The sequence below is a fragment of the Rattus norvegicus genome, chromosome 18 (genome assembly GCF_021556685.1).
Source record: "Rattus norvegicus strain SHRSP/BbbUtx chromosome 18, alternate assembly SHRSP_T2T, whole genome shotgun sequence".
NCBI classification, from domain to species: Eukaryota; Metazoa; Chordata; class Mammalia; order Rodentia; family Muridae; genus Rattus; species Rattus norvegicus.
Window position 1 is genome coordinate 37,187,432 of NC_141551.1, and position 27,318 is coordinate 37,214,749.

The 27,318-nt window shown below is 39.9% G+C and overlaps 2 protein-coding genes across 6 annotated transcripts in view; one reads left to right on the forward strand and one right to left on the reverse strand.

Annotated features, from left to right (window-relative positions):
* Mcc (MCC regulator of WNT signaling pathway) overlaps nt 1–27,318 on the reverse strand; it is a 472,630-nt gene that overhangs the window by 320,891 nt on the left and 124,421 nt on the right. For all 4 annotated transcript variants that reach the window (XM_087592843.1, XM_087592842.1, XM_087592841.1 and 1 more), the window contains one exon: nt 25,724–25,935. In XM_087592843.1, coding sequence (XP_087448969.1) covers nt 25,724–25,935 — 212 coding nt within the window. The remainder of the gene's footprint in view (nt 1–25,723; nt 25,936–27,318) is intronic.
* LOC147999768 (uncharacterized) overlaps nt 1–27,318 on the forward strand; it is a 173,773-nt gene that overhangs the window by 41,958 nt on the left and 104,497 nt on the right. The gene's annotated exons all lie outside the window — the stretch shown is intronic.

Sequence of the window (27,318 nt, forward strand, 5' to 3'; positions counted from 1 at the left end):
AACACAGTTGCACCCAATTGAGGGAGAAATGATGTAAAATCATAATGAAACCCAACACAATAATAGTGAGTGATTTAGCACCCTGCTCTCGCCTTGACAAAAGGCCATTGTGATAATTAGAGCTAACTGACAGTATCGAGCAAACTGACCTATGGGGCATCTACAGAATGTTCTAACCAAACATTGAAGAATGTGGATGCTCTCAGAAAGTCATAAGTCTTTCTCTGGAGTAGGTCATATATAGGGTCACAAAACAGGTTTCAAAAAATATAGGAAAAATTGAAAAAAATTTATTTTCTATCTAATATTAATAGATCAAAGAACTCAATGGCAAGAGAAACTGTAGGACTATATAAACTCATGGAGATCCAACAACACATCATTGAATAATGAATGGGTCATTGAAGAAATCAAGAAATTCAAAATTAAAATAAAAGATTGAAAGTAGAAACATAACATGTAAAAATGAATGGAATACAATAAAAGCAATCCTAAGAGATGGTGCCTATATTAAAACATACAAGTCTCTCTGTCTCTGTCTCTGTCTGTCTCTCTCTCTCTCGCTCTCTCTCTGTGTTTGTGTGTGTGCATGCACACCTGATTTAAACTAAGCCTTTTAAAATGATTTTTATTATAAAATCATAAATACTGATTTTAGTTCATTTGAAGATATAAAATACACAAAGGAGACAAGTGGTAGCCAAGCTACTACCTCTAGCTTTTTCTGAGAATGGGAAGGCAATCTATTCAAGCCTGCAACTGTCACTTTGAATCGCCACATTAGAAATACTCATTTCCTTAATTTCAGCTTACCTCCTCACCTTATTAGAACAGGAAAATCAAACTGGAGGACTGTTCATTATGTAGAGAACAACTGGCTCTGTGTGTGTGTGTGTAGTGCTGAGGACTGCTGCTGTGACTGTGTGTGTGCTAGAGTCTAATGCTGGGCCACACCTCAGGCTTGTGGGCACTGTTTTCAGATCTCCAATTGAGAAAAATAAATTAGAGGAGTAAGAAAAGAGAGGTGTTTTTGGATTACACTTGGAGACAATTTTTAGTGCTTCTTCTGTTAAAAATCCTTACAAACCTTTGCCATTGTTGTAGCGACTGAGACAGAGAAGGTAATTCATAAAATACGTGTAAGTTGGATTTATAAATGCAGAACAAGATATGGCTGAATAAGTACACCAAATTCTGCTTGTTCCAATCACCTAAGTTCCTGTTTTCACCAACCTAGACCTGACTTGGAACTAATGATGCTTCTCGTGGACACCAGTCACTGTAAGTTTCATATGATTACAAGACATTTCTAAGATTTCAGCTGCCTTTAGGCAACTGCTCTGAATCTGTCTGTGGTGCTGGCCCAAGAAACAAACAAATAACAACAAATCTTACAGGTACTTGTGAATATCTTAATTCTTCAATTGAAAATCATTTGCTTCATGGAAGATATTACAGCACACAACAGTATCCCAATCTAGGTCCCTTGAAGAATCTGGCTTTTCTTGACCATGTAAGACACTGTCTGAAAGAACAGGGTGGTATAAACTTTATAAAAATGAGGGAACTGAATAAATTTAATGGGCTAGTTCCAGGTGTGTTAGTCAAAAAATATAAGAAATATGCAACTGAAACAACATTACTCCTCCAAACAGTATTTGCCCTACAGTAATGACCTCCAAGGAGGTGGATTATATGCCCTCCACCACAAATTCAAAAGACAGATCATTGGTGTGTTTAATGCAATGTAAATAGAAGGTAGTTGTAACAAATTCCAAGAGAATGCCAATGGCAGAATATATAGTATTGTATATAATATATAAAAGAGGAATTCAATAAAGAGATAGAAAGGTCAAAGGGATGTTAAACCTAATTATTGGGAATAAAAAGAGAAACCAAGCCAAATCAGAAGTTTGTGTAAAGCCCCACAATAGAATAGATCAAGGGGCAGAGGGCACATAATATCTGAATCTGAAGACAAAGTAGAAGAATGAAAACAGGCTAATGAGGACAAAGGTAAGTTAGTAAGAGGTCTGGGCTGTGCCTCAAGATGTTCACGAGACAATGCAAAGGACAACCCAAAGGATCATGGATAAAAGAGAGATAAAGAATCCTGTTCTGAAGATATAGAAAATATTTTCAATAAAACTTGCAAAATACAGGTACTATTTCATTGATTGGGGTGGACACTAAAAAGACTAAAGAGTCAGGATCAAAACAACAACAATAACAACAGTAAAAACCCTTCCTTCATCATAGTACATCTAAACCACTAAATATGCAGAATAAAGAGAAACATTGAAAACATCAAGAAGTGAAAACACAGAGGCAAACCCATCAGGAAAACATCAAATTCTTAATAGCAACTTTAGAATCCAAAAAGGGTTGGAATTATGTTCTACAAGTTTTGAAAGACATCTCTGGGTTTGCTTTATTGTACCCCAGATTTGGACTGTGTAATGACCAAAAAAGAAATTTTTTTAATTAAACTGGATTTTTCAAGAAAGATTTATTTATTTTATGTATGTGAGTACACTGTCACAATCTTCAGACACACCAGAAGAGGGCATCTGATCCCATTACAGATGGTTGTGAGTCATCATGTTGTTGCTGGGAATTGAACTCAGGACTTACTGGAGGAGAAGTCAGTGCTCTTAATCAATGAGCCCTTATTGGATTTCAATAAGCTATAAAGACATAGACAAAGAGTCATATTACATGTGACTGCCCCCTCCCCTTCCCCAAACACACAGTGCCTCTTAAGCAAAGAGCTTCCAAGTCTATTTTGGACAAATTTGCCTTCTGGAGACACTCCAGAATCTCAGATTACAGGCTTTTATCTCTTCTCTACCTGCTCACCCACTCTCATCTGATGTCTCCATGTTTCTAGGGTTGCAAATTCTACTTCTGGTACTAGAGATGGGAAAAGCAGAAACTCAAACTGAGAACAGAGGAGCTGTTGGTATTTGTCTTATAAAAATAATCATTCCTTGATGTGAAAAAATATGGTGACATCTACAAATAAGAAATAAAATCTAAGAACTAACAAGTTCCTGCTCTTTCCAGTATAAGAAGAATCAATTATAGAACTTGAAGATTGTCAGGTTTTTTTTTTCTGGCTTTGTACTTAACAATGCTTGCTTCTTGGTTTTTGATGTGTTTGCACACATGCATACAGGGGTGCATGTACATGTGTGCATGTAAGTGTGGATGCTAGAGGTCGATGATGGTTATGCTCCTCAACTCCTCTTCATCCTACTTTGAAAGACAGATTCCTTCACTCAATCTGGAGCTTGCTGACTCAGCTTGACTGCCTGGCCAAAAAGCCCCAGGAATCTTTCAGCCCCCAGCTCCCCAAAATTATTGGGATTACAAGCAGGCACCACTGTGCCTGATTCCTCTGTGTGTATGTGTGTGTGTGTGTTTGTGTGTGTGTGTGTGTGTGTGTGTGTTGGGGATTAAACTCTGGACCCCATGCTCATATGGCAAGCACTTTACCATCCGAGCCATCTCTTCACTCTTCAGCTCCAATATGTTTGCTTCCTGGGCTCACGGTCAAGTAGTCTTGTGAGTGAGTGGTACCTCAGGTAGTCTTGAGAATGTGTGGGACCTTTTTTCTCCCACAGGAACAGCAAATGGAACAATAGATGACAACGGACAGAGAGCTAGGAAGTGTCAGGTTTCAAGAGGGGCCAGCAACGTATTAATTAAATAAAGTGATTTTTTTCCATATTTTACACATACAGAACACATTACACATGTGGTCAGTTATGCATGGGATTATAGAAACACATGTTTTTCTGCCTGAATCTGTTTCTTAGAAATACCCTTTCCCCTTTCCATAGCACAAGGTTATACCTAAAAGATAACGGAGACAAGGCTGAAGATGGGACCCTACTCCTCTGTCCCTAAAAAAAAAAAATCTACTAAGAAGGTAAGGAGCAGCCAAACTTTCTCATCACAAACTCCTTTCTCTGCACTTTTAAAGCTACTTGAGAAAGCCTGTAGAATAGCTGGCAATAAGACGGAGGTCTCTGGGTTCCAAATGTGTCTTTGATAGATGCCTCCAAATGCATTAAAGTTGCAGGTACATTTCCTTTCTCATTTAACTCCCCCATCACCTGTGGATAAATAATTGCACAGCTGTGTCAGGCGGCCCCAGCATAAGACTCAAAGGTATTCAATTATGCTGTAGCAACAATATCTTCTACAAAATCAGAAAGATGAAAATCCACTTTGTGTGTGTGTGTGTGTGTGTGTGTGTGCCCAAGCACACATGTGCAAATGTGGAATGTGCATGATTGCAAGTGTGTGTGTGTGTTTGTGTGCGCTCGTGCACACATGCATGCAGTTTACCTAGGCTAACCTTAGAAAAGCTGGGTATCATTTGTGTTCCTATAAAGGAATAAGACAGGGTATGTGAGACACAGCACTGTTTTTATAGGGTGGGTCAGGAGAAGGAATTATTTCTCCCATAGTATTGTTGAGGCATCCTCTGTTGCCTAAATGAGTGGGGAGAAGATGGAGCCCTGAGGTCTAATGAAGTTGGCTTCATATCTTTCTTGATTGCATTCCACTAAATCTTTCTAAACTTCAAGGTCTTCATCAGCACATGCATAATAACTATATATACATTGTGTTGCACTTGGATTATCTTTGTATATTATATGATATAGACCAAGTGCTCAAGAGAGATTTACAACATTGAAAGAAATGTAGACAGTATACTGATCCCTGAATCATAGACCACAGGCTGCTAAAAGGGTCCAAGAGTTCTTCCTTCCACCCAGGTCTCTGGCTAGATAAAGCCAAATGAGGTCTTCTCTATAAACTATTACTAAGCATAAAAACAGTGAGCAGGATTTTCCAGTGGCTCAGCGGTTAAAAGCACTGGCTGCTCTTTTAGAGGTTCTGAGTTCAACTCTAGCAACCACATGGTGGCTTACAACCATCTATAATGGTATCTGATGCCTTCTTCTGGCATGCAGGTATACCTGCAGATAGAATCCTCATACATAAAAACAAATAAATATTAAAAAAAAAAAACCAAACAGACCGGATAAACAGTTCTCTGCACCCAAATCCCGTGGGAGGGAGAGCTGAACCTTCAGAGAGGCAGACAAGCCTGGGAAACCAGAAGAGACTGCTCTCTGCACACACATCTCAGACGCCAGAGGAAAAAGCCAAAGACCATCTGGAACCCTGGTGCACTGAAGCTCCTGGAAGGGGCGGCACAGGTCTTCCTGGTTGCTGCCGCTGCAGAGAGCCCGTGGGTAGCACCCCACGAGCGAACTTGAGCCTTGGGACCACAGGTAAGACTAACTTTTCTGCTGCAAGAAAGCTGCCTGGTGAACTCAAGACACAGGCCCACAGGAACAGCTGAAGACCTGTAGAGAGGAAAAACTACACGCCCGAAAGCAGAACACTCTGTCCCCATAACTGACTGAAAGAGAGGAAAACAGGTCTACAGCACTCCTGACACACAGGCTTATAGGACAGTCTAGCCACTGTCAGAAATAGCAGAACAAAGTAACACTAGAGATAATCTGATGGCGAGAGGCAAGCGCAGGAACCCAAGCAACAGAAACCAAGACTACATGGTATCATCCGGCCCAATTCTCCCATCAAAACAAACATGGAATATCCAAACACACCAGAAAAGCAATATCTACTTCCAAAATCATTTTTGATCATGATGCTGGAGGACTTCAAGAAAGACGTGAAGAACTCTCTTAGAGAACAAGTAGAAGCCTACAGAGAGGAATCGCAAAAATGCCTGAAAGAATCGCAAAAATGCCTGAAAGAATTCCAGGAAAACATAAATAAAAAAGTAGAAGCCCATAGAGAGGAGACACAAAAATCCCTGAAAGAATTCCAGGAAAACATAAATAAACAAGTAGAAGCCCATAGAGAGGAGACACAAAAATCCCTGAAAGAATTCCAGGAAAACACAATCAAACAGTTGAAGGAATTAAAAATTGAAATAGAAGCAATCAAGAAAGAACACATGGAAACAACCCTGGATATAGAAAACCAAAAGAAGAGACAAGGAGCTTCACCAACAGAATACAAGAGATGGAAGAGAGAATCTCAGGAGCAGAAGATTCCATAGAAATCATTGACTCAACTGTCAAAGATAATGTAAAGCGGAAAAAGCTACTGGTCCAAAAAATACAGGAAATCCAGGACTCAATGAGAAGATCAAACCTAAGGATAATAGGTATAGAAGAGAGTGAAGACTCCCAGCTCAAAGGACCAGTAAATATCTTCAACAAAATCATAGAAGAAAACTTCCCTAACCTAAAAAAAGAGATACCCATAGACATACAAGAAGCCTACAGAACTCCAAATAGATTGGACCAGAAAAGAAACACCTCCCGTCACATAATTGTCAAAACACCAAACGCACAAAATAAAGAAAGAATATTAAAAGCAGTAAGGGAAAAAGGTCAAGTAACATATAAAGGGAGACCTATCAGAATCACACCAGACTTCTCGCCAGAAACTATGAAGGCCAGAAGATCCTGGACTGATGTTATACAGACCCTAAGAGAACACAAATGCCAGCCCAGGTTACTGTATCCTGCAAAACTCTCAATTAACATTGATGGAGAAAACAAGATATTCCATGACAAAACCAAATTTACACAATATCTTTCCACAAATCCAGCACTACAAAGGATAATAAATGGTAAAGCCCAACATAAGGAGGCAAGCTGTACCCTAGAAGAAGAAAGAAACTAATCATCTTGGCAACAAAACAAAGAGAATGAAAGCACACAAACATAACCTCACATCCAAATATAAATATAACGGGAAGCAATAATCACTATTCCTTAATATCTCTCAATATCAATGGCCTCAACTCCCCAATAAAAAGACATAGATTAACAAACTGGATACACAACGAGGACCCTGCATTCTGCTGCCTACAGGAAACACACCTCAGAGACAAAGACAGACACTACCTCAGAGTGAAAGGCTGGAAAACAACTTTTCAAGCAAATGGTCAGAAGAAGCAAGCTGGAGTAGCCATTCTAATATCAAATAAAATCAATTTCCAACTAAAAGTCATCAAAAAAGATAAGGAAGGACATTTCATATTCATCAAAGGAAAAATCCACCAAGATGAACTCTCAATCCTAAATATCTATGCCCCAAATACAAGGGCACCTACATACGTAAAAGAAACCTTACTAAAGCTCAAAGCACACATTGCACCTCACACAATAATAGTGGGAGATTTCAACACACCACTCTCATCAATGGACAGATCATGGAAACAGAAATTAAACAGTGATGTCGACAGACTAAGAGAAGTCATGAGCCACATGGGCTTAACGGATATTTATAGAACATTCTATCCTAAAGCAAAAGGATATACCTTCTTCTCAGCTCCTCATGGTACTTTCTCCAAAATTGACCATATAATTGGTCAAAAAACGGGCCTCAACAGGTACAGAAAGATAGAAATAATCCCATGCGAGCTATCGGACCACCACGGCCTAAAACTGGTCTTCAATAACAATAAGGGAAGAATGCCCACATATACGTGGAAATTGAACAATGCTCTACTCAATGATAACCTGGTCAAGGAAGAAATAAAGAAAGAAATTAAAAACTTTTTAGAATTTAATGAAAATGAAGATACAACATACCCAAACTTATGGGAAACAATGAAAGCTGTGCTAAGAGGAAAACTCATAGCGCTGAGTGCCTGCAGAAAGAAACAGGAAAGAGCATATGTCAGCAGCTTGACAGCACACCTAAAAGCTCTAGAACAAAAAGAAGCAAATACACCCAGGAGGAGTAGAAGGCAGGAAATAATCAAACTCAGAGCTGAAATCAACCAAGTAGAAACAAAAAGGACCATAGAAAGAATCAACAGAACCAAAAGTTGGTTCTTTGAGAAAATCAACAAGATAGATAAACCCTTAGCCAGACTAACGAGAGGACACAGAGAATGCGTCCAAATTAACAAAATCAGAAATGAAAAGGGAGACATAACTACAGATTCAGAGGAAATTCAAAAAATCATCAGATCTTACTATAAAAACCTATATTCAACAAAACTTGAAAATCTTCAGGAAATGGACAATTTCCTAGACAGATACCAGGTATCGAGGTTAAATCAGGAACAGATAAACCAGTTAAACAACCCCATAACTCCTAAGGAAATAGAAGCAGTCATTAAAGGTCTCCCAACCAAAAAGAGCCCAGGTCCAGACGGGTTTAGTGCAGAATTCTATCAAACCTTCATAGAAGAACTCATACCAATATTATCCAAACTATTCCACAAAATTGAAACAGATGGAGCACTACCGAATTCCTTCTATGAAGCCACAATTACTCTTATACCTAAACCACACAAAGACACAACAAAGAAAGAGAACTTCAGACCAATTTCCCTTATGAATATCGATGCAAAAATACTCACTAAAATTCTGGCAAACCGAATCCTCCAAGAGCACATCAAAACAATCATCCACCATGATCAAGTAGGCTTCATCCCAGGCATGCAGGGATGGTTTAATATATGGAAAACCATCAACGTGATCCATTATATAAACAAACTGAAAGAACAGAACCACATGATCATTTCATTAGATGCTGAGAAAGCATTTGACAAAATTCAACACCCCTTCATGATAAAAGTCCTGGAAAGAATAGGAATTCAAGGCCCATACCTAAACATAGTAAAAGCCATATACAGCAAACCAGTTGCTAACATTAAACTAAATGGAGAGAAACTTGAAGCAATCCCACTAAAATCAGGGACTAGACAAGGCTGCCCACTCTCTCCCTACTTATTCAATATAGTTCATGAAGTTCTAGCCAGAGCAATCAGACAACAAAAGGAGATCAAGGGGATACAGATCGGAAAAGAAGAGGTCAAAATATCACTATTTGCAGATGACATGATAGTATATTTAAGTGATCCCAAAAGTTCCACCAGAGAACTACTAAAGCTGATAAACAACTTCAGCTAAGTGGCTGGGTATAAAATTAACTCAAATAAATCAGTTGCCTTCCTCTATACAAAAGAGGAACAAGCCGAGAAAGAAATTAGGGAAACGACACCCTTCATAATAGACCCAAATAATATAAAGTACCTCGGTGTGACTTTAACCAAGCAAGTAAAAGATCTGTACAATAAGAACTTCAAGACACTGAGGAAAGAAATTGAAGAAGACCTCAGAAGATGGAAAGATCTCCCATGCTCATGGATTGGCAGGATTAATTTAGTAAAAATGGCCATTTTACCAAAAGCAATCTACAGATTCAATGCAATCCCCATCAAAATACCAATCCAATTCTTCAAAGAGTTAGACAGAACAATTTGCAAATTCATCTGGAATAACAAAAAAACCCAGGATAGCTAAAGCTATCCTCAACAATAAAAGGACTTCAGGGGGAATCACTATCCCTGAACTCAAGCAGTATTACAGAGCAATAGTGATAAAAACTGCATGGTATTGGTACAGAGACAGACAGATAGACCAATGGAATAGAATTGAAGACCCAGAAATGAACCCACACACCTATGGTCATTTGATTTTTGACAAAGGAGCCAAAACCATCCAATGGAAAAAAGATAGCATTTTCAGCAAATGGTGCTGGTTCAACTGGAGGGCAACATGTAGAAGAATGCAGATCGATCCATGCTTATCACCCTGTACAAAGCTTAAGTCCAAGTGGATCAAGGACCTTCACATCAAACCAGACACACTCAAACTAATAGAAGAAAAACTAGGGAAGCATCTGGAACACATGGGCACTGGAAAAAATTTCCTGAACAAAACACCAATGGCTTATGCTCTAAGATCAAGAATCGACAAATGGGATCTCATAAAACTGCAAAGCTTCTGTAAGGCAAAGGACACTGTGGTTAGGACAAAACGGCAACCAACAGATTGGGAAAAGATCTTTACCAATCCTACAACAGATAGAGGCCTTATATCCAAAATATACAAAGAACTCAAGAAGTTAGACCGCAGGGAAACAAATAACCCTATTAAAAAATGGGGTTCAGAGCTAAACAAAGAATTCACAGCTGAGGAATGCCGAATGGCTGAGAAACACCTAAAGAAATGTTCAACATCTTTAGTCATAAGGGAAATGCAAATCAAAACAACCCTGAGATTTCACCTCACACCAGTGAGAATGGCTAAGATCAAAAACTCAGGTGACAGCAGATGCTGGCGAGGATGTGGAGAAAGAGGAACACTCCTCCATTGTTGGTGGGATTGCAGACTGGTAAAACCATTCTGGAAATCAGTCTGGAGGTTCCTCAGAAAATTGGACATTGAACTGCCTGAGGATCCAGCTATACCTCTCTTGGGCATATACCCAAAAGATGCCTCAACATATAAAAGAGACACGTGCTCCACTATGTTCATTGCAGCCTTATTTATAATAGCCAGAAAATGGAAAGAACCCAGATGCCCTTCAACAGAGGAATGGATACAGAAAATGTGGTACATCTACACAATGGAATATTACTCAGCTATCAAAAACAACGAGTTTATGAAATTTGTAGGCAAATGGTTGGAACTGGAAAATATCATCCTGAGTGAGCTAACCCAATCACAGAAAGACATACATGGTATGCACTCATTGATAAGTGGCTATTAGCCCAAATGCTTGAATTACCCTATATGCCTAGAACAAATGAAACTCAAGACGGATGATCAAAATGTGAATGCTTCACTCCTTCTTTAAAAGGGGAACAAGAATACCCTTGGCAGGGAAGAGAGAGGCAAAGAGTAAAACAGGGATTGAAGGAACACCCATTCAGAGCCTGCCCCACATGTGGCCCATACATATACTGGCACCCAATTAGACAAGATGGATGAAGCAAAGAAGTGCAGACCGACAGGAGTCGGATGTAGATCGCTCCTGAGAGACACAGCCAGAATACAGCAAATACAGAGGCGAATGCCAGCAGCAAACCACTGAACTGAGAATAGGTCCCCCGTTGAAGGAATCAGAGAAAGAACTGGAAGAGCTTGAAGGGGCTCGAGACCCCAAAAGTACAACAATGTCAAGCAACCAGAGCTTCCAGGGACTAAGCCACTACCTAAATACTATACATGGACTGACCCTGGACTCTGACCTCATAGGTAGCAATGAATATCCTAGTAAGAGCACCAGTGGAAGGGGAAGCCCTGGGTCCTGCTAAGACTGAACCCCCAGTGAACTAGACTATGGGGGGAGGGCGGCAATGGGGTGAGGGTTGGGAGGGGGACACCCATAAGGAAGGGGAGGGGGGAGGGGGATGTTTGCCCGGAAACTGGGAAAGGGAATAACACTTGAAATGTATATAAGAAATACTCAAGTTAATAAAAAAAAACAAAAAAACAAAAAAACAAAAAACAGCGAGCAAATGCAGTTACACAGGAGCGCGCGCGGGCGCGCTCGCGCGCACACACACACACACACACACACAGAGAGAGAGAGAGAGAGAGAGAGAGAGAGAGAGAGAGAGAGAGAGAGAAACACACTCTCAAACTGCCATATATATATATATATAGTCAAATTCCTTAAAGTTCATTCTATGCATAATTTTCACAAATCCAAGAGCCAGTTTGAAGGGCTATTCTTTTCAAAGAATGAATTTGACAATAAAACAAAGTAAAAATAAAGAAGTCCTTATTTAGGTCCCTCTGTCTATCAAAGGCAGACATAATTTGTTTCTCCCTCTCCCTCTCCCTCTCCCTCTCCCTCTCCCTCTCCCTCTCCCTCTCCCTCTCCCTCTCCCTCTCCCTCTCCCTCTCCCTCTCCCTCTCCCTCTCCCTCTCCCTCTCCCTCTCCTCCTCTCCTCTCTCTGAAAACATATGGGCTGGGGGTTTAACTGTCCCTAGCCCCATTTTTCTTTTCTTTTTTTTTTTTTTAGATTTATTTATTTATTATATATGAGTACACTGTAACTGTCTTCAGATGCACCAGAAGAGGGCGTCCGATCTCATTACAGATGGTTGTGAGCCACCATGTGGTTGCTGGGAATTGAACTCAGGACCTCTGGAAGAGCAGTCAGTGCTCTTAACCACTGAGCCACCTCTCCAGCCCTAGCCACATTTTTCTATGCCCACTCTTTTAACGATAAATTAGCTTACTCCTGCTCCAGCAAGCTGGGCTTCCTGCTATTTATGATGAGAGGAAAGGGGTGGTGAAACAGTGAACAGAAGCAGGGTTTTCCTATGTTAGCATAGAGAAGAAACAGTTCTGCAGAGTTAGAAGCTCAAGCAAACACAAAAAGACCCTACTTTCTTACCCGCCATTCTTATTCCACAGATGTATTTTCAGATACAAAAACATGAAGCTAGCAAACACTATTATACTAGGTTGAGAATGTACAATCCTTTCTTCTCTGCCTTTTCTTTTTTTTTAAAAAAAAGTGTCACTAAGTTTTAATACTATCCAGAGTGCTGTTAAGTGCCTTTAACCTCAGAGCTCTTTAGCAAGTTCCAGGCTAGCTAGCACTACATAGTGAGACCCTATTTCAAAATGAAAAAGTTAGTAATATCCCCATGATTAAAGATCCATTCAGATAAGTTATTGGAAGAAAGATGGAGAAGAAACCACAGCAATGACAGACAGGTTGCCACCAAGCCACACTCTAGACACAAGTATCATTTGTTTTGTGTGTAGGAAACTCCCTTCCTCTGCACAACATGAAATGAAAGACAGAAATGCAGAGATCTGGATACTATCAGGTGTCTAGAAATGGGACCACTGCCCTCCTGTGTGTACTCAAAACACTCAGCATCCTTTTGTCAGAGATGGTTATCCCAAAGACAGGAAGAGTGATGCTCTGTGGAACTGCCCAGCAAAACACCCTCAAAACTAATGGGAACTGTCATCATAAGGACATTTAGGCCAGTTGGTGATGGTGAACATCTTTAATCCCAGCACTCAAGAGGCAGAGCCAGGTGCATCTCTGAGTTTGAGGCAGCCTGGTTTCCACATTGAGTTCCCAAGACAGCCAGGGCTACATAAAGAAACCCTGTTTTGAAAATAAAAACAATAACAACAATAAAAAACCAGGACATTTAATAACTACCCACCTCACTAGTTATCAGTGTTAGTTTTCCTATAAGGTCTTCAACATGGACTTAAAAAAAAGAAAACCACTAACACTTGTTTGTAGTCAGTGTGTGTTCCATGATGTGTGGAGGACAATTTGTGGGAGTTGGTTCTCTCCTACCATATGGATTCAGAGGTAAAGCTCAGGTTGTCAGGTTTCATGACAAGTACCCTTCCCCTCTGAGCCAATTCACTGACCCCAAAATGTATTCTCCTTTTTCAGACTAACAAGTTAGCAAATGGGAAAAGGTACTTACTGTATTTCATAACTAACGTGTGCCAGGGTAGTGGTCACCTCCAAATCTGCCCTAGTATAGGGTTCTCCTTCTGTCCAAGTGAACTTCAGCAAAGGTTTTGCTCTAGGCCCTCATAATCTGGTTCCTGAAATGGCAGGCTCAGACAGTCTATTGTTTTGTTTTGTTTTGTTTTGTTTTCAATGGCCTTGTTCTAAACCAGGGGACAATGATCTATGGTGGTCACCCTTTCAGTTCTGAATGAGTGATCTTACTGAGTATATAGCAAGCCAAATGGGAAGTGGCAGATAAAGGCAGCAGATAGTAAAACATCATCATGTTGAGTGCTCAAAACACCCAGCAGAAACCAACTAGGGATGTCCCATTCGCCGTCAAATGGGTATCTTGATAGTGTCCTGGGCAAAATTCCCTCAGATGAAGCATCCAAACAAAAGAACTGATACCAACAGGATGACATTAAATTAGGTGCTTGCAACATGCAGCAGAAGCCGACCAAAGTAGCTGAGGTGGTTAGCTGGAGTTTCTAATACACTTTCTATTCACAGAGGAGCATCTCCTGACTGAGTTTCTAGCGTCTCTTTTCCCCCTGTAGACACAATTTCATTCTGAAATAAGTAATCTCTGCAGGAAATGGCTTGCCTTCTAGTCATCTGCAGGACACAATGCCTTACCCTTTTTCTTCCCTCCCTGTCATAGGGTCAAGGGGTTCAGCCTATCCCTTGACCAGGGGCCTTGGAAGACACTTTGAGACAAATATGCTTAGGTTTGAAGAGGGAGGAGAGACAATATGACTTTCAAAGCCAGCTTCTTCTCAGTGAGCTCAAATGACATGCCACATATTGCAGAGTCTTTCATCTGTTAACTAAAATTATTGCCTTCTTTCATGACTGGTTTTTCCACATGAATTCTCCATGTAAAAAAATGAATATCGTTTTCAATTGCAGCCTCTCACCCATAAAAAGGTGACTGGTAGGCATTATTACAAATCTTAGAACCTACTTCAGTAACTTTCTGATTTCCATCTTTAAATGTTGTTCCATCTTTATCTACTCAAAAACATCAAGATTTTTTTCTAATAAGATTGGAAAAAAATCAGTAGCATAGCATTGTTGGAATACCATCATTGCTCTTGGCACACAGTCTTTCACAAAGAATTATATTATGCCCTTTCTGTGCACTGTTCAGTTTAATTCTTGTCATGATTATGGGGAAAATATTATTACTGCTACATTATTGGAACACAGAGTTTAAGAAAAACTTAAATTACTTTTCTGTAGTGCTGAAAGTGCAGAGTGTATCACGGAAGTACACATCCTGGCACTCGTGGAGGGACTTCTTTCCATTAATGAAGAAATGTGAGAAGCAAAAATAGGATTTCCATGAAATTAAATTTGAGTTTTTATTCATTGACTTATACAGATAGAAACTTAATACTCGACCCTACCTACGTGTGGTGCAAACAAGTACCTTTCATTGATGAAATGATGGTGACACTGGGAGAGTCAATAAATCTCAATCTTTCAAAATGTGATTGGCCCACAAAATCATATTTTATGAGAATAAATGTGGAGTGGAAAAATAATACATTTCTGGACCAGTGTATGGTGCAGGCTCTTATTACCAATCCTGACAACCTGAGTTTGATCTCTGAACCCATATGGTAGGAGAGAAGCAACTCGTAATATGTCTGAGAGCCACTGCCACCCAGGAGCATGAAATGGCCACACAGGTGCCTGGTGGCTGTGAGAATGGCATGTATGCCCTTTGTGAATTTGTTGCCAATTGAGGACAGCCATGTTCTACCTCCAGAGCCTGACTCAGTGGCCAGAGGGAAAGAAGGGAGTTTTCTGCCACCCCTTTACCTAGTCACTTCTTTCATTTGTTACAAGGAAGAAACAGGAGCTGAGTCATGGCAAAGGGAATAAGGCCAAAGCAAGTTCAACTAGGTAACCAGGAACCAAGAACCTGTCCAGTAATAACAATCACTACAGCCTACACTCTAGATTTATGCAAATAATAAAGCAGTAATCATTCAAGAACACCTCCATGTTCACATACATCAAGAGAGGCCTTTGCAAATCCCCTAGAAGGGAAAAAAGAAAACAGCAACAAAAAAGTAAAAAGGGAAAAAGAAGGCTTGTTACTAGATTTAATGTTCTTCCCTTCAAAGTATTATAATGTCCACAAGATGTTAGAGCATAAAATGTCAAATTTATGCTAGCAACATAATTTAAAAAAAAACCCAAGAGCAATTTTACTGGAGTTTGAGAGAAAAATAACAGGACAGGAAGCTGTAAATAAATCTCAGCCACTGCCAGGAAGAGGGAGATGGATAAGAGGAAGAGAGAAAGTCAAGCTCTCTGAACCAGAAGTGAAGGAAGCAGGCAAGGTCATCACTGAACACCTGATGATGAGGAGGGTAAGAGAGTAAGAATTTAAGCAGAGAGTGTTTTTTCCCATATATGAAAAAAACTTGAGATACTAGGAAGGATCTGCAGAGCTTTTCATTTGTTAAATGTACTCATGAAGATTTTACTAACTCGATCAGTATGAAGGATTAAATATACCCCAGTAAACCACCTCTGCATTCTCAGATGGCATGTAAGTATCCAAATAAGTAGTTTTCACTTCTCATGTGGATTCTTGGGGAAAATGGCAACGGCTATATACCTGAACTTATTAAAATTAAAATAACAAATTGCAGAGTTATTTACAAAATGGCTGCTAGATTGTGGGGCTTTTAATTCCTGAGGGCCAAACTATAGTTTACATCCTGATCAAATCAAAGTCATTAATAATGTATCAATATATAATGCAAATGAACATCTGTATTCACAGTCTGTATCCTAGTAAACAGAGACTCCCAAGACAAACCAAACTATGACTGGATGTCTTAGTGAGGGTTTTACTGCTGTGAACAGACACCATGACCAAGGCAACTCTTGTAAAGTCAACATTTAATTGGAGCTGCCTTATAGGCTCAGAGGTTCAGTCTATTATCAAGGCAGGAGCATGGCAATGTCCAGGCAAGTGTGGTACAGGAGAAACTAAGATTTCTACATTTTCATCTGAAGGCAACTAAGAGAAGACTGGCTTCCAGGAAGCTAGGATGAGGATCTGAAAGCATGTGCCCATAGTGACACACCTACTCCAACAAAGCCACATCTCCAAATAGTGCCATTCTATGGTCCAAACATATTCAAAACCACAACACTGGATGACCTTTCACAGCTTTAATGTGGCTTGAAAAGGTGCCCACTGATTGCAGACTGGTAAAACCATTCTGGAAATCAGTCTGGAGGTTCCTCAGAAAATTGGACATTGAACTGCCTGAGGATCCAGCTATACCTCTCTTGGGCATATACCCAAAAGATGCCCCAACATATAAAAGAGACACGTGCTCCACTATGTTCATCGCAGCCTTATTTATAATAGCCAGAAGCTGGAAAGAACCCAGATGCCCTTCAACAGAGGAATGGATACAGAAAATGTGGTACATCTACACAATGGAATATTACTCAGCTATCAAAAACAACAAGTTTATGAAATTCGTAGGCAAATGGTTGGAACTGGAAAATATCATCCTGAGTGAGCTAACCCAATCACAGAAAGACATACATGGTATGCACTCATTGATAAGTGGCTATTAGCCCAAATGCTTGAATTACCCTATATGCCTAGAACAAACGAAACTCAAGACGGATGATCAAAATGTGAATGCTTCACTCCTTCTTTAAATGAGGAAAAAGAATACCCTTGGCAGGGAAGGGAGAGGCAAAGATTAAAACAGAGACTGAAGGAACACCCATTCAGAGCCTGCCCCACATTTGGCCCATACATATACAGCCACCCTATTAGACAAGATGGATGAAGCAAAGAAGTGCAGACCGACAGGAGCCGGATGTAGATCGCTCCTGAGAGACACAGCCAGAATACAGCAAATACAGAGGCGAATGCCAGCAGCAAACCACTGAACTGAGAATAGGTCCCCTATTGAAGGAATCAGAGAAAGAACTGGAAGAGCTTGAAGGGGCTCGAGACCCCAAAAGTACAACAATGCCAAGCAACCAGAGCTTCCAGGGACTAAGCCACTACCTAAAGACTATACATGGACTGACCCTGGACTCTGACCCCATAGGTAGCAATGAATATCCTAGTAAGAGCACCAGTGGAAGGGGAAGCCCTGGGTCCTGCTAAGACTGAACCCCCAGTGAACTAGTCTATGGGGGGAGGGCGGCAATGGGGGGAGGGTTGGGAGGGGAACACCCATAAGGAAGGGGAGGGGGGAGGGGGATGTTTGCCCGGAAACCGGGAAAGGGAATAACACTCGAAATGTATATAAGAAATACTCAAGTTAATAAAAAAAATAAATAAATAAAAATAAAAAAAAGAAAAGGTGCCCACTGTTATGTTATTTTTATTTTACTTTCAAACATTGGTAGCTTTATATACCACTCCCCATCTCTCTCTCTTGTGTGTGTCCCTGAGTATCCTACAACTGAAGTGAAAGAAAGGGAAAACAAACCAAAGAGCATATAAAGTTCATGAAATTTTTAATGTAGTCAGAGTTTTGGCTACTTTATGGATTCCTTTTTCTACCACTCTTTTCTACCTCTATTCTACCTTCCCAATTCCCCAACACTAGGTAGGAGAGAAAGAAGGCTAGAGGAGAAAGGTGGTGGTGGTATTGCTAGATGACTTCCTGCTGATTAGGGGTGTAGAGTACCATGGGGCAAGTATGATCTTTGATGTAGGATATCCAATTTATTTTCTCATTTCTTTGCTCATGACCACTTGACAAACTAAAACAGCAGCCATCAGCAATGGCCGCCACCACAGATCCTCCTGGGGCTCTAGCATTTATATACCCTTTCAAAAGTCCCCAAAATTCCAAATGTCATACACTTCTAAAAACTATTTACAGCTGTCAAAATCACACCCATGCTACAGCATGAGGCAAATCATAGTCAGCTGCTGTGGACAATCTAAAGCAACTGGGATCATACCTGGAATTAAAACAAAGCCATATTCCTCCGACATTTCTGTGTTTCCTTTTTTTAAAGAAACCAAAATTCTCACTACAGGTTGAAGCAAAAATAAGAGTGTCCCCATAAGAATAGGAATTGTTTCTCACACTGAAGCCTGCAAAGTTGTCTTCAAAGTGGCAGAAGTCAGAAAGTTATACTCAGCGAAGCTCAGCTAATAAATGGCTTTTCAAAACATAGGAGCATGTGACAGATTATAACAACACAGATCTCATTTGTTTATTTATTGTTAAATATAAGATTTTTATTATTTGAAAATTTAATGTAGGCCTACAATATATTTTGTTCATACCCCCTCCCAGATCCACTCCCCTTGTTCCTGCTTTTATTTTTCATAACTCTCCCAAGTCTAATTCCTGTGGCCCATACATTCCTAGATATGGGGCTTTCCACTGGAGCATGGTTCCCTACCAGGAGCCATATCTATAAATAGAACTCACATAGACACAGTTCTATTTTAACTTCTCATTCCCAGGTATGTTATCAGGATGAAAGAAAAGGCTCTATAGAGTCTGACTGTTGGGAGTCATCGAGTAACAAAATTTGGTCACTCAATATCTTTGGTTTGTTTAATACAGTGCTGGAGATCACATTCAGGACCTTATGCATGCTAGGGAAATGCTTTGTTGACTTTCATTTATTTCTCTTATTTTAAATTTTGAGTGTGAGTGCACATGTGTGCGTGCGTGTGTATGTGCGTGCGTGCATGAGTACAGATCCCCACTAAAGCCAGGCCAGGATGTCAGATCACTTTGAGCTAGAATTATCTGCAGCTGTGCGCTGTTTCATAAGAGTGCTGGGAACTGAACTTGGATCCCCTGCAAGAGCATTGTGCTCTCTTCAACTGCCAAGCTATCTGTTCAGCCCTGTTGGCTTTTAAAATTTATACAACTTAACCCACATCACTCACAAAAACCTTTTCTTCTTTTAAAAATGTAAATCCTTTTTTTTAAAAAGTGTACAAAATTAAATGTCAAGAATAGTAAAATTGTTCTTATGAGATAGTCTTAGAGGTGTGTGCTGCTAAGCCTATGGATCACAGTTCGATCCCTGGGACTCACCAGGTGGAAGGAGAGAAGTGCTCAAATGTTCCAGGATATGTGCACCTTCCATTGTGCATGCGCACAATACATGCATACCAACATACAAAATAAGCAAATATAGAAAAAAATTAAAAGGAAGTAGACAAAATTAAAGCGTAATTGTGCAAGCTAGAGGAAGGCAGACTTGAGCAGCCTAGAAGGACAGAGCTCTCTTCATCTGCAAAGGAGGCCAGCTTAGCGTTTTGAGCCATCATTGGAAACTATGGGGAAACATAACATGATATATTTCTTCATTGATAGCTGCTGTGTCTGATAAATGAGAACTCAAATGGGAGCAAATCCTACAAAAAGAAAAATCAATCTCAATCATTTAGAAGGGACAAAGTTTTTGAAATGTCTAGATTGTTCCTTGGCCGTTTTCTCAAAACAAAACAAATCTCCATCCCCCCTTTTGTACTTATTATTCCATTTCCCAAAAATCTGAAGGGTTACAAGTTGTGCTGAAGAATTTATTTGCAGCTGAAGAGTGCCCAGAATAGGGTGCTAATGGCCACAAAGCTCACACAAGTCCTCTAGGCCAGAGACTTCAAGATGTTAACCCCAGGTTTGGCAACTCCTTGATGATCAGAGCATCTTAAAACCAATGAAGGAAAAGTAAAAATGTCCCTATCTTAAAAACAATCCAAGGACATAACATCACTAACTAAAAAGAATACACATACATACATACATACATACATACATACATACATACATACAACTTGTGAGGAGAAATAAAGAGAAAAGTCATGGCTGTTGCTTCCCATTGAATTGTTTCATTTAAACACTTCATATCATGTGTATGGTTTCTTTTAAAGTGCGATTTTAATTCACATCAATTAGTTCTTTTATTAGTGAACATGCCAAAGCTAAGGCCATTTCAATGACATTATGGCTGAAACAATGTACACAGAAATTTATATTTTGTTCAAAAGTTTATTGGTGTTCTACCTATAAAATATCATGTTTTATGTATCATAGTCCTTAAGTATATCACTGTTTCAAAACTTTAACATTACTGGGTAGTTACAAATCTTTGGAGAAACATTTTCAGAGACTAGGCATTTTCTTCTCACCTTCCTGCTTTACCAGACTCTCACTGTTCCTTGTGGCTGTCATTCTGTAGTACTTCAGAACCACACCCATTCAACTAAGAAGAAACAAGCTTCATAGCACTTTCTTCCCCGGGTTGTTCTGCACAGTCATACTGGAGAGAGAGAGATCTTTTGTGAAATTCAAAAGTTAGGCATAAAGAAGTCACCCTTGATACCTGTTTTGAGACTCAGTCTTAGTCTACTTTGTGGGGATATCACAGAATCACAGAATACTGGATGATTGGTAACTTATAATAAACAGACACTTACGCACTCATAAGTGCATAAGTACTTTCAAGGCTGGGAAGTCCAATATCAAATGCCAGCATTTGACAATGTTTTTTTCTTTATTGCAAGGGGTAGGCACACTCTTCCAACTATCTATCTATCTATCTATCTATCTATCTATCTATCTATCTATCTATCTATCTATCTATCCACCCACATGTGTGTATGTGTGTATATATAATTTATAATTATATATATATACATACATACCCGCATATATATATATATATATATATATATATATCCGTGTGTGTGTGTATAATTTTGGCTTTTGAAACAGGGTATCACTATGTAGCCTTGGCTGGTCTGGAGCTTGCTATGTAGACCTGGATAGCTTGGACACCTTCCTCTGTCTCCTGCGTGCTGAGATTAAAGGTGTGCACCATGACGCTTGGCACGCTTTCCTTTTTTTTTTTTAATATGGCACTGATTCTGCCTCCAAAGGTGGATCCCTTGGAGCCCAATTATCTTTTAAAGCTCCTCACTTTTAATATTGTTATCATGGCAATTAAATTTCTGCATGAGTTTTGGAGAAAAAATTCACACCAAAGCAGGTGCCGAGCACAGGGCAATTTACCTTGATTGTTGCTAATCTGCTCCTTAACAACCTGGTGTACCAGGCTTATAGCACTACAGATCTACTGGATTTCCTCTTTAAGATTTTCTGAGTCCTTGGCTAGCTTCTACATTTGTGTGAAGTATGTCCCTTATGATTAATCACTTGTGTCCTAAATCATTTGTGCCACCCTGCCTCTTCCATGCAACTGCCTGTTAACAGCATCGTTTTGTTCTGCTCCTGTACTTGGTACCTGCTTTGGCTTGAATATCTCAGAACTCATGCCAAAACTTAACTGCCATTGTAACAGTATTGAGAGGCTGTGGGACTTAGAAAGTAAAATGCTGTGTATGAATCTCCCAGAAGTTTCCCAATGATGAAAACAAGCCTATGCCAGGTATGGCTTTCTCCCTCTTACCTCCGATTTACCCTTCTTTCTCCTGTTTCATACTATGGAGGGAACTGCAAAATTTGCTTCTCTGGCAATAGAGAATGCTAAAGGGACACTGAATGAAGCTAGAAATCCCAACCTCATTGTGCTCTCTCCTGTGGAGACCAGCATTGCAGGACATCTGGGCTGTTCATTCTTGGAAAGAGTTTTGTCATTTAAGCAGTCTTTCTAAGGAATTTCACTGCTATTCTGGAGTCAGCATCTTAGTGATGTTTAGCAAGTATTGAGGATGTTCCTCAAGGATGGATGGCATCCCAGCAAGTTGGGTTGGTACTCTAGAGGGCTGCTCATCTGTTTGTCCATCCTACCAGGAACTTTTATATTGCCCAGTGGGTACCATGATCCCCTCAAAGGTTGAATCAGCCCCTGGCAGTGTGAGAACCTGCTTCCAAATGTGTTTCTTGACTGGCTGAGATATGGTGCTGCTCTTTCCCTGTGTTATTCGTGAACTTACTAGAGCTTTCTTTCTCCATTTGTGACCATGCTATGCTACTCATTAATATTGCTTATATTAGCCTTCCCCTGAGTGAATTACTGTGTGTTTTCCATCTCCAAGTTGGATGCTGACCAATGTCTTTTGCTTCTAGCTGTTTTTAAACACAACTTAATTTTATTAGTTCAGGACTTTGTTTTAGAAGGAACATAAATTACTTTTAATATGACTTTATAAATACAGGGATTGCTTGAGCATGGCAATTCAAGAGGCTATTTTGCTTTCTCTGACCACACACAAGGCTATTTCTCAAACTGGGATCGTGGATCCCTGTGAGCAGTCTCAGAAAAAAATGGTGGCTGCGTAATGAACCCCCCTCCACAAATTCAATGGTTGACACAATGACTATTATTTCTCATGGGACAAGAAGACTCCAAAGTTGCATCAGAAATGATGTGGACATAGGAAGGAGTGGAAAATTGGGAGCTCAACCTCCTGTACCAAGGTTTAAACACATAATAAGGTTCAACCTTAGTTAAAATTTTCTGTTTTCCTCTCTGTGAGAATATATGGCCATCATAGCACTTCAGTGTCTGTATTTATACAGGTTCTCACAAAGGATGACCTTTAGTATGTTCAGTTTTATTTATTTATTTGGTCATATGTGTACTTGTTAAATACTTGTGCTATTGAATCACTTCTAACTTGTTCAGTGTGTTACAATGATTATCTGCCAACACATATCACGGTTATCTTTCACAGGTTTTGATAGCCATAGACAAACAGAAAGGTCTATAAGCTGAAGTACACTAACTGCTATTATAGGAGCTGAGTGCCTGGTATTGCATAAGAATTTCCTCCGTGATAAAACCATCTGTCTTGGAAGGAAACTCATTAAAACAAAATTTTCCAGAGGAAGCAAAAGATTCTATCCAGCTAGAAAGCTTGCTATCACTCAGGAAGTACTCAATTCAAAAACTTCAGGATGTTCCCAAAACTGACCAGATTTTCAAGATCCCTCTCTCCCCAATCTTATATACACTGTAAAGACTCTGAAAGAAACTCTCTAACCAACAGGGCTGCCTTTTGCAGAAATCAGCTGAGTGACTGAGAAGAGACTCAGACCACTGGAGCTGCCTAAAAGAGAGAGTCTACAAACCAATGAGTTGTCTGTAGGCTATATAGTAAACACAGGTTTCCAGCTTTTGGATGCTGCCACTCACATTGGGGTGGGCTTTGGTTGATGAAGCTGTCTTTGAGTTATTTCTGCTCCTGTATATCTTCTCACTTATATTCCTGTAAGTAACCCCAGTGGTTGGCCTTTGGTGGTTTCCATTTTTTGATCTGTTATGAACATGTAGGTTCACATGTCAAGAGAAATGGCACCACACAAACCTGGCATTTAAGGGAGACTTTATCAAGCTAGCATCTGCTGAGACAATCTTAAGCACCATCCACTCAGGGAGGGGAAATGTATGAAGCATATAAGAACTCATTATCTTGAGTCCTTTGATCACAAAACTCAGAAGACCCAGCCAGATGAAACCTGGAGATTGTACCTGCTTCTGCTAAGGAGAGATAGGACCATAGGAGTCCACTCAGGATGTTGCTGGAAAGCCAGGTACTGCAGATCCACTTTGAAATAGAAAGCTCCTATGGTGTTCCACAGTGTATAATGTATAATGATTTTAAAGTCATCTATATTGCTATGGCATTAACTATCTTGAAAATGACATCAGGGGTTAGGGATTGTAGCTCAATTGCTAGAGTGCTTGCTTAGCCTGTACACTATCATGGGTTGAATTCCCAGCACTGTATAGCCCAGGCATGATGGTAAGTGCCAACAGTCTTAGAATTCAGGGGGTGGAGGCAGTGGGATCAGAAGTACAGGGTAATCTTTGAGCTACAAAGATTGTTGATGAGCTACAAAGCTCAGTTGATGTAGTATAGGGAAGACTCAGTCTGCTGGAAGTGATTGTAACATGCATAGCTAAATTTAGACCCATGCCAGACATATTTACCACCAATTTCCTGGTCTATTGAACACAGAGGAAACAGGTACAATAGTTATATTCATTGTTCAAACTGTATAAGGTTGTCCTTGAAGGGTGGTCAAGAAGAAATAGTACAATAACCACAGATGATTTGACAGGCCTTAGAGACATAATCATGTCCAGAAAAGGATTGTATGTACAGGTGCTCTTCATATTTTAAATTTTAAAAACATTTTAACTTTGTGAACAGCTTTAGACTTATAGAAAAGTTCCAAAGTAGCGTTCCAAGTTTGACTCATTTATTATCATGTTATATTATTTATTTGATGATCTTTGTCACAGTTCAGGATGCAACATTATCTATCAATGAGAGTATATTCCCTGGGTCTCCTTAGATTTTTATTATCCAGAATCTCACCAAAGGAATGATGTTGTATTTAGGTTATACCTTTGTAGACCAAAAGTTTCTCCTCCCAGACTTTCCTTGGTTTTAATAACCTTAGTGGTTTTGACAAATACTGGTCAGGAATTTTGTAGAATGTCATTAAGGGTTTCTATAATTTTTGCATTTTCATTATTTCAAGAGTCTTATGATTATTAACTTTTTCAAACATCTCCCTCCAAAACATATGACTAGAAAATATGCTATAACATGTCCTTATGAGTCTGCAGCCTTTATCAGAGCAAACTGGGCATCACGGTTATAAACGTGCTATCATCTGTTCAAACTTAAATTTTAAGAGCCAGGAAGGGGGTGGAGGGAGGTTAGAAGGGAGGGAGGGAAGGAGGGAAAGAGGGAAGAAGGAAGGAGGGAAGGAGTAAAGGAGAGAAGGAGGGGAGAGGGGAGGGAGGAAACTCCCACAGAATTTAGATAATAATCTCAGTATGTCTCTGAAAGGGAGACAGTCATCAACCACACACCCTCATCCCTCAACTCTGACTTAAGGAAGCCAATAATTCTTTCCCCAAGACAGTCAGCATTGATTACTACTAAGTTTTCCCATGGAAATAACCTTAAAAGTATAAGCCTGAACATTAATCAAACTTCCAATGAAACATGTTTTCTTTCCTTTTTTCCAAAGGAGTAATGTCCAAATTCAGAAACAGAAAGAATTGTGTTGGTCTATAATGTCTGGTACCACAGGAGTGTTATAGAAGAGCTGTGGTAGACTTGAGTAAATCAGACTCTACAAGAAAGAGTTAATCAAAACACCATTTAGAAGCCTGCTCTATTGTTATAGCAGGAACGGAAGTTCCTAAGCCCTTAAGTACTAAAAACTGCGGAATGCTCAACAATACCAGCAGCAATTGAAATAGTACAATATTTAGCTCGAAAGAAAAGACAATACTCAGTATACCCCTTGGAGCTTAATATTAAAATATTGGTATTGGAATTCAGACAGGTCAGAAAACGTGTTCAGTGAACAGAGAAGTACTCACGGTACTGGCCAGCTCTAGATAGCTTCCGCCTGTAGAAGTGCCAAAATTCGGGGACTGCGTGAGAAGCTTGTGGAGCACAGCCTGCTGAGGCAAAGAGCTTTCACCATACTCCAGCAGCTTCTGGAGGGGCAGCTGGCTCTGCAAGTCGGGGCTCTGGAGATCCCTGGCACCTGAATCATACGCCCAGCTCTCCCTGGTTGCTGACAAAGCACCTAGTCCAAGAGATGCAGGGAAAATAAAAAGACATTTCTTTCATTAGCCTGGGGGTGGTCAGGAAGCGATGATTTGAAGCTTCTGAGTCTTCCAGGTGCCAGCATGTGGCTCTCAGGCTGCCTGCTGAGCACTTTCCCTTTCAAATTGACACAAAGGCAGCCTGAAGGTAAAAGCAATTTAAGTAAAGAATTCAGAAATAACTGTGCAGTGAATACGCATGCCCTCCCCAACACAAAAACTTATGGGGGGCAGGGGGAGCACAGGAAAGCCAAGTAAGAAAAGAAATGCAAACTAAAGCCACATCTGTCTGTGATTTGTGCTTGGTTATTATGTTGACTTAGTGCTTGCTGGTGATTCTGAGGAAGAAGGACACAAGGTATAGACTTAACCAGGACTTCCTGATACCTCTCGCCTGGAGAAAGCTGGGCTCTGTTGGTATTAGACGCAGCCACACAGTTGAGTGGCAACAGACTAAGGACAAACTGACAAGTCTCACATCCAGGTCTTCACATAAGCCCCTCAGTGTGATTACCCCATGCCCCTTTGCCTTCTGGTAGAATCCAGGTGGGATCAGCACTTGGAAAGTCACATAGTTCCTATGGTAGAGCCAAAAGATGAAAGATGCCTAGATCCCTAAATCATCTCTCATGGGGAGTGGTCTGCTCATGCTAACTGCCCTGTGTTTTTACTTTGTGTGAATAGGAATGTAGCTTCTATTACAGTGGTTCTCTACCTTCATAATGTTGTGACCCTTTAATAGAGTTCCTCATGTTATGGTAACCCCCCATATAATTATTTTGTTGTTATTTCATAACTGTAAGTTTGCTACTGTCATGAATTATGATATAAATATCTTTGTTTCTGATGGTCTCGGGCAACCCCTTAGTAACCCCTTGTTTGACTCCCAAAAGGTCTGAGAACCACTGTGTTTGATACAATTCTTTGTGTATTGGTTAGAAGACTTGGGTGTTACCCATTACAACAGATTAAAATCTAATGGTACTAATGATTGTAATGCAATACAAATGTGTAATGAAACTCGGATCTGGAAGAGGAGCTAAAACCCTAGGCTTCCATTGTTGCCTTTGGTAGAAAAACTAGACTAGGAGAAAATCCTACTGCCTTGGATTGTACTTCAAAACAGAAGTCTCTTTTAAGTACATGTGATAAGTGGGACCTCTATCTTAGTTACAAAGAGGGCTGGAAAAGTTTTATAGAAAGGTAGGACTTTGTTAGGTAAATCATTTTTTTAAAAGATTTATTTATTTATGTATTTATTCATGTATTTACTTATTTAATGATTTATGAATGTGAATACACTGTCATTGTCTTCAGACAAACCAGAAGAGGCCATCAGATCCCATTACAGGTGGTTGTGAGTC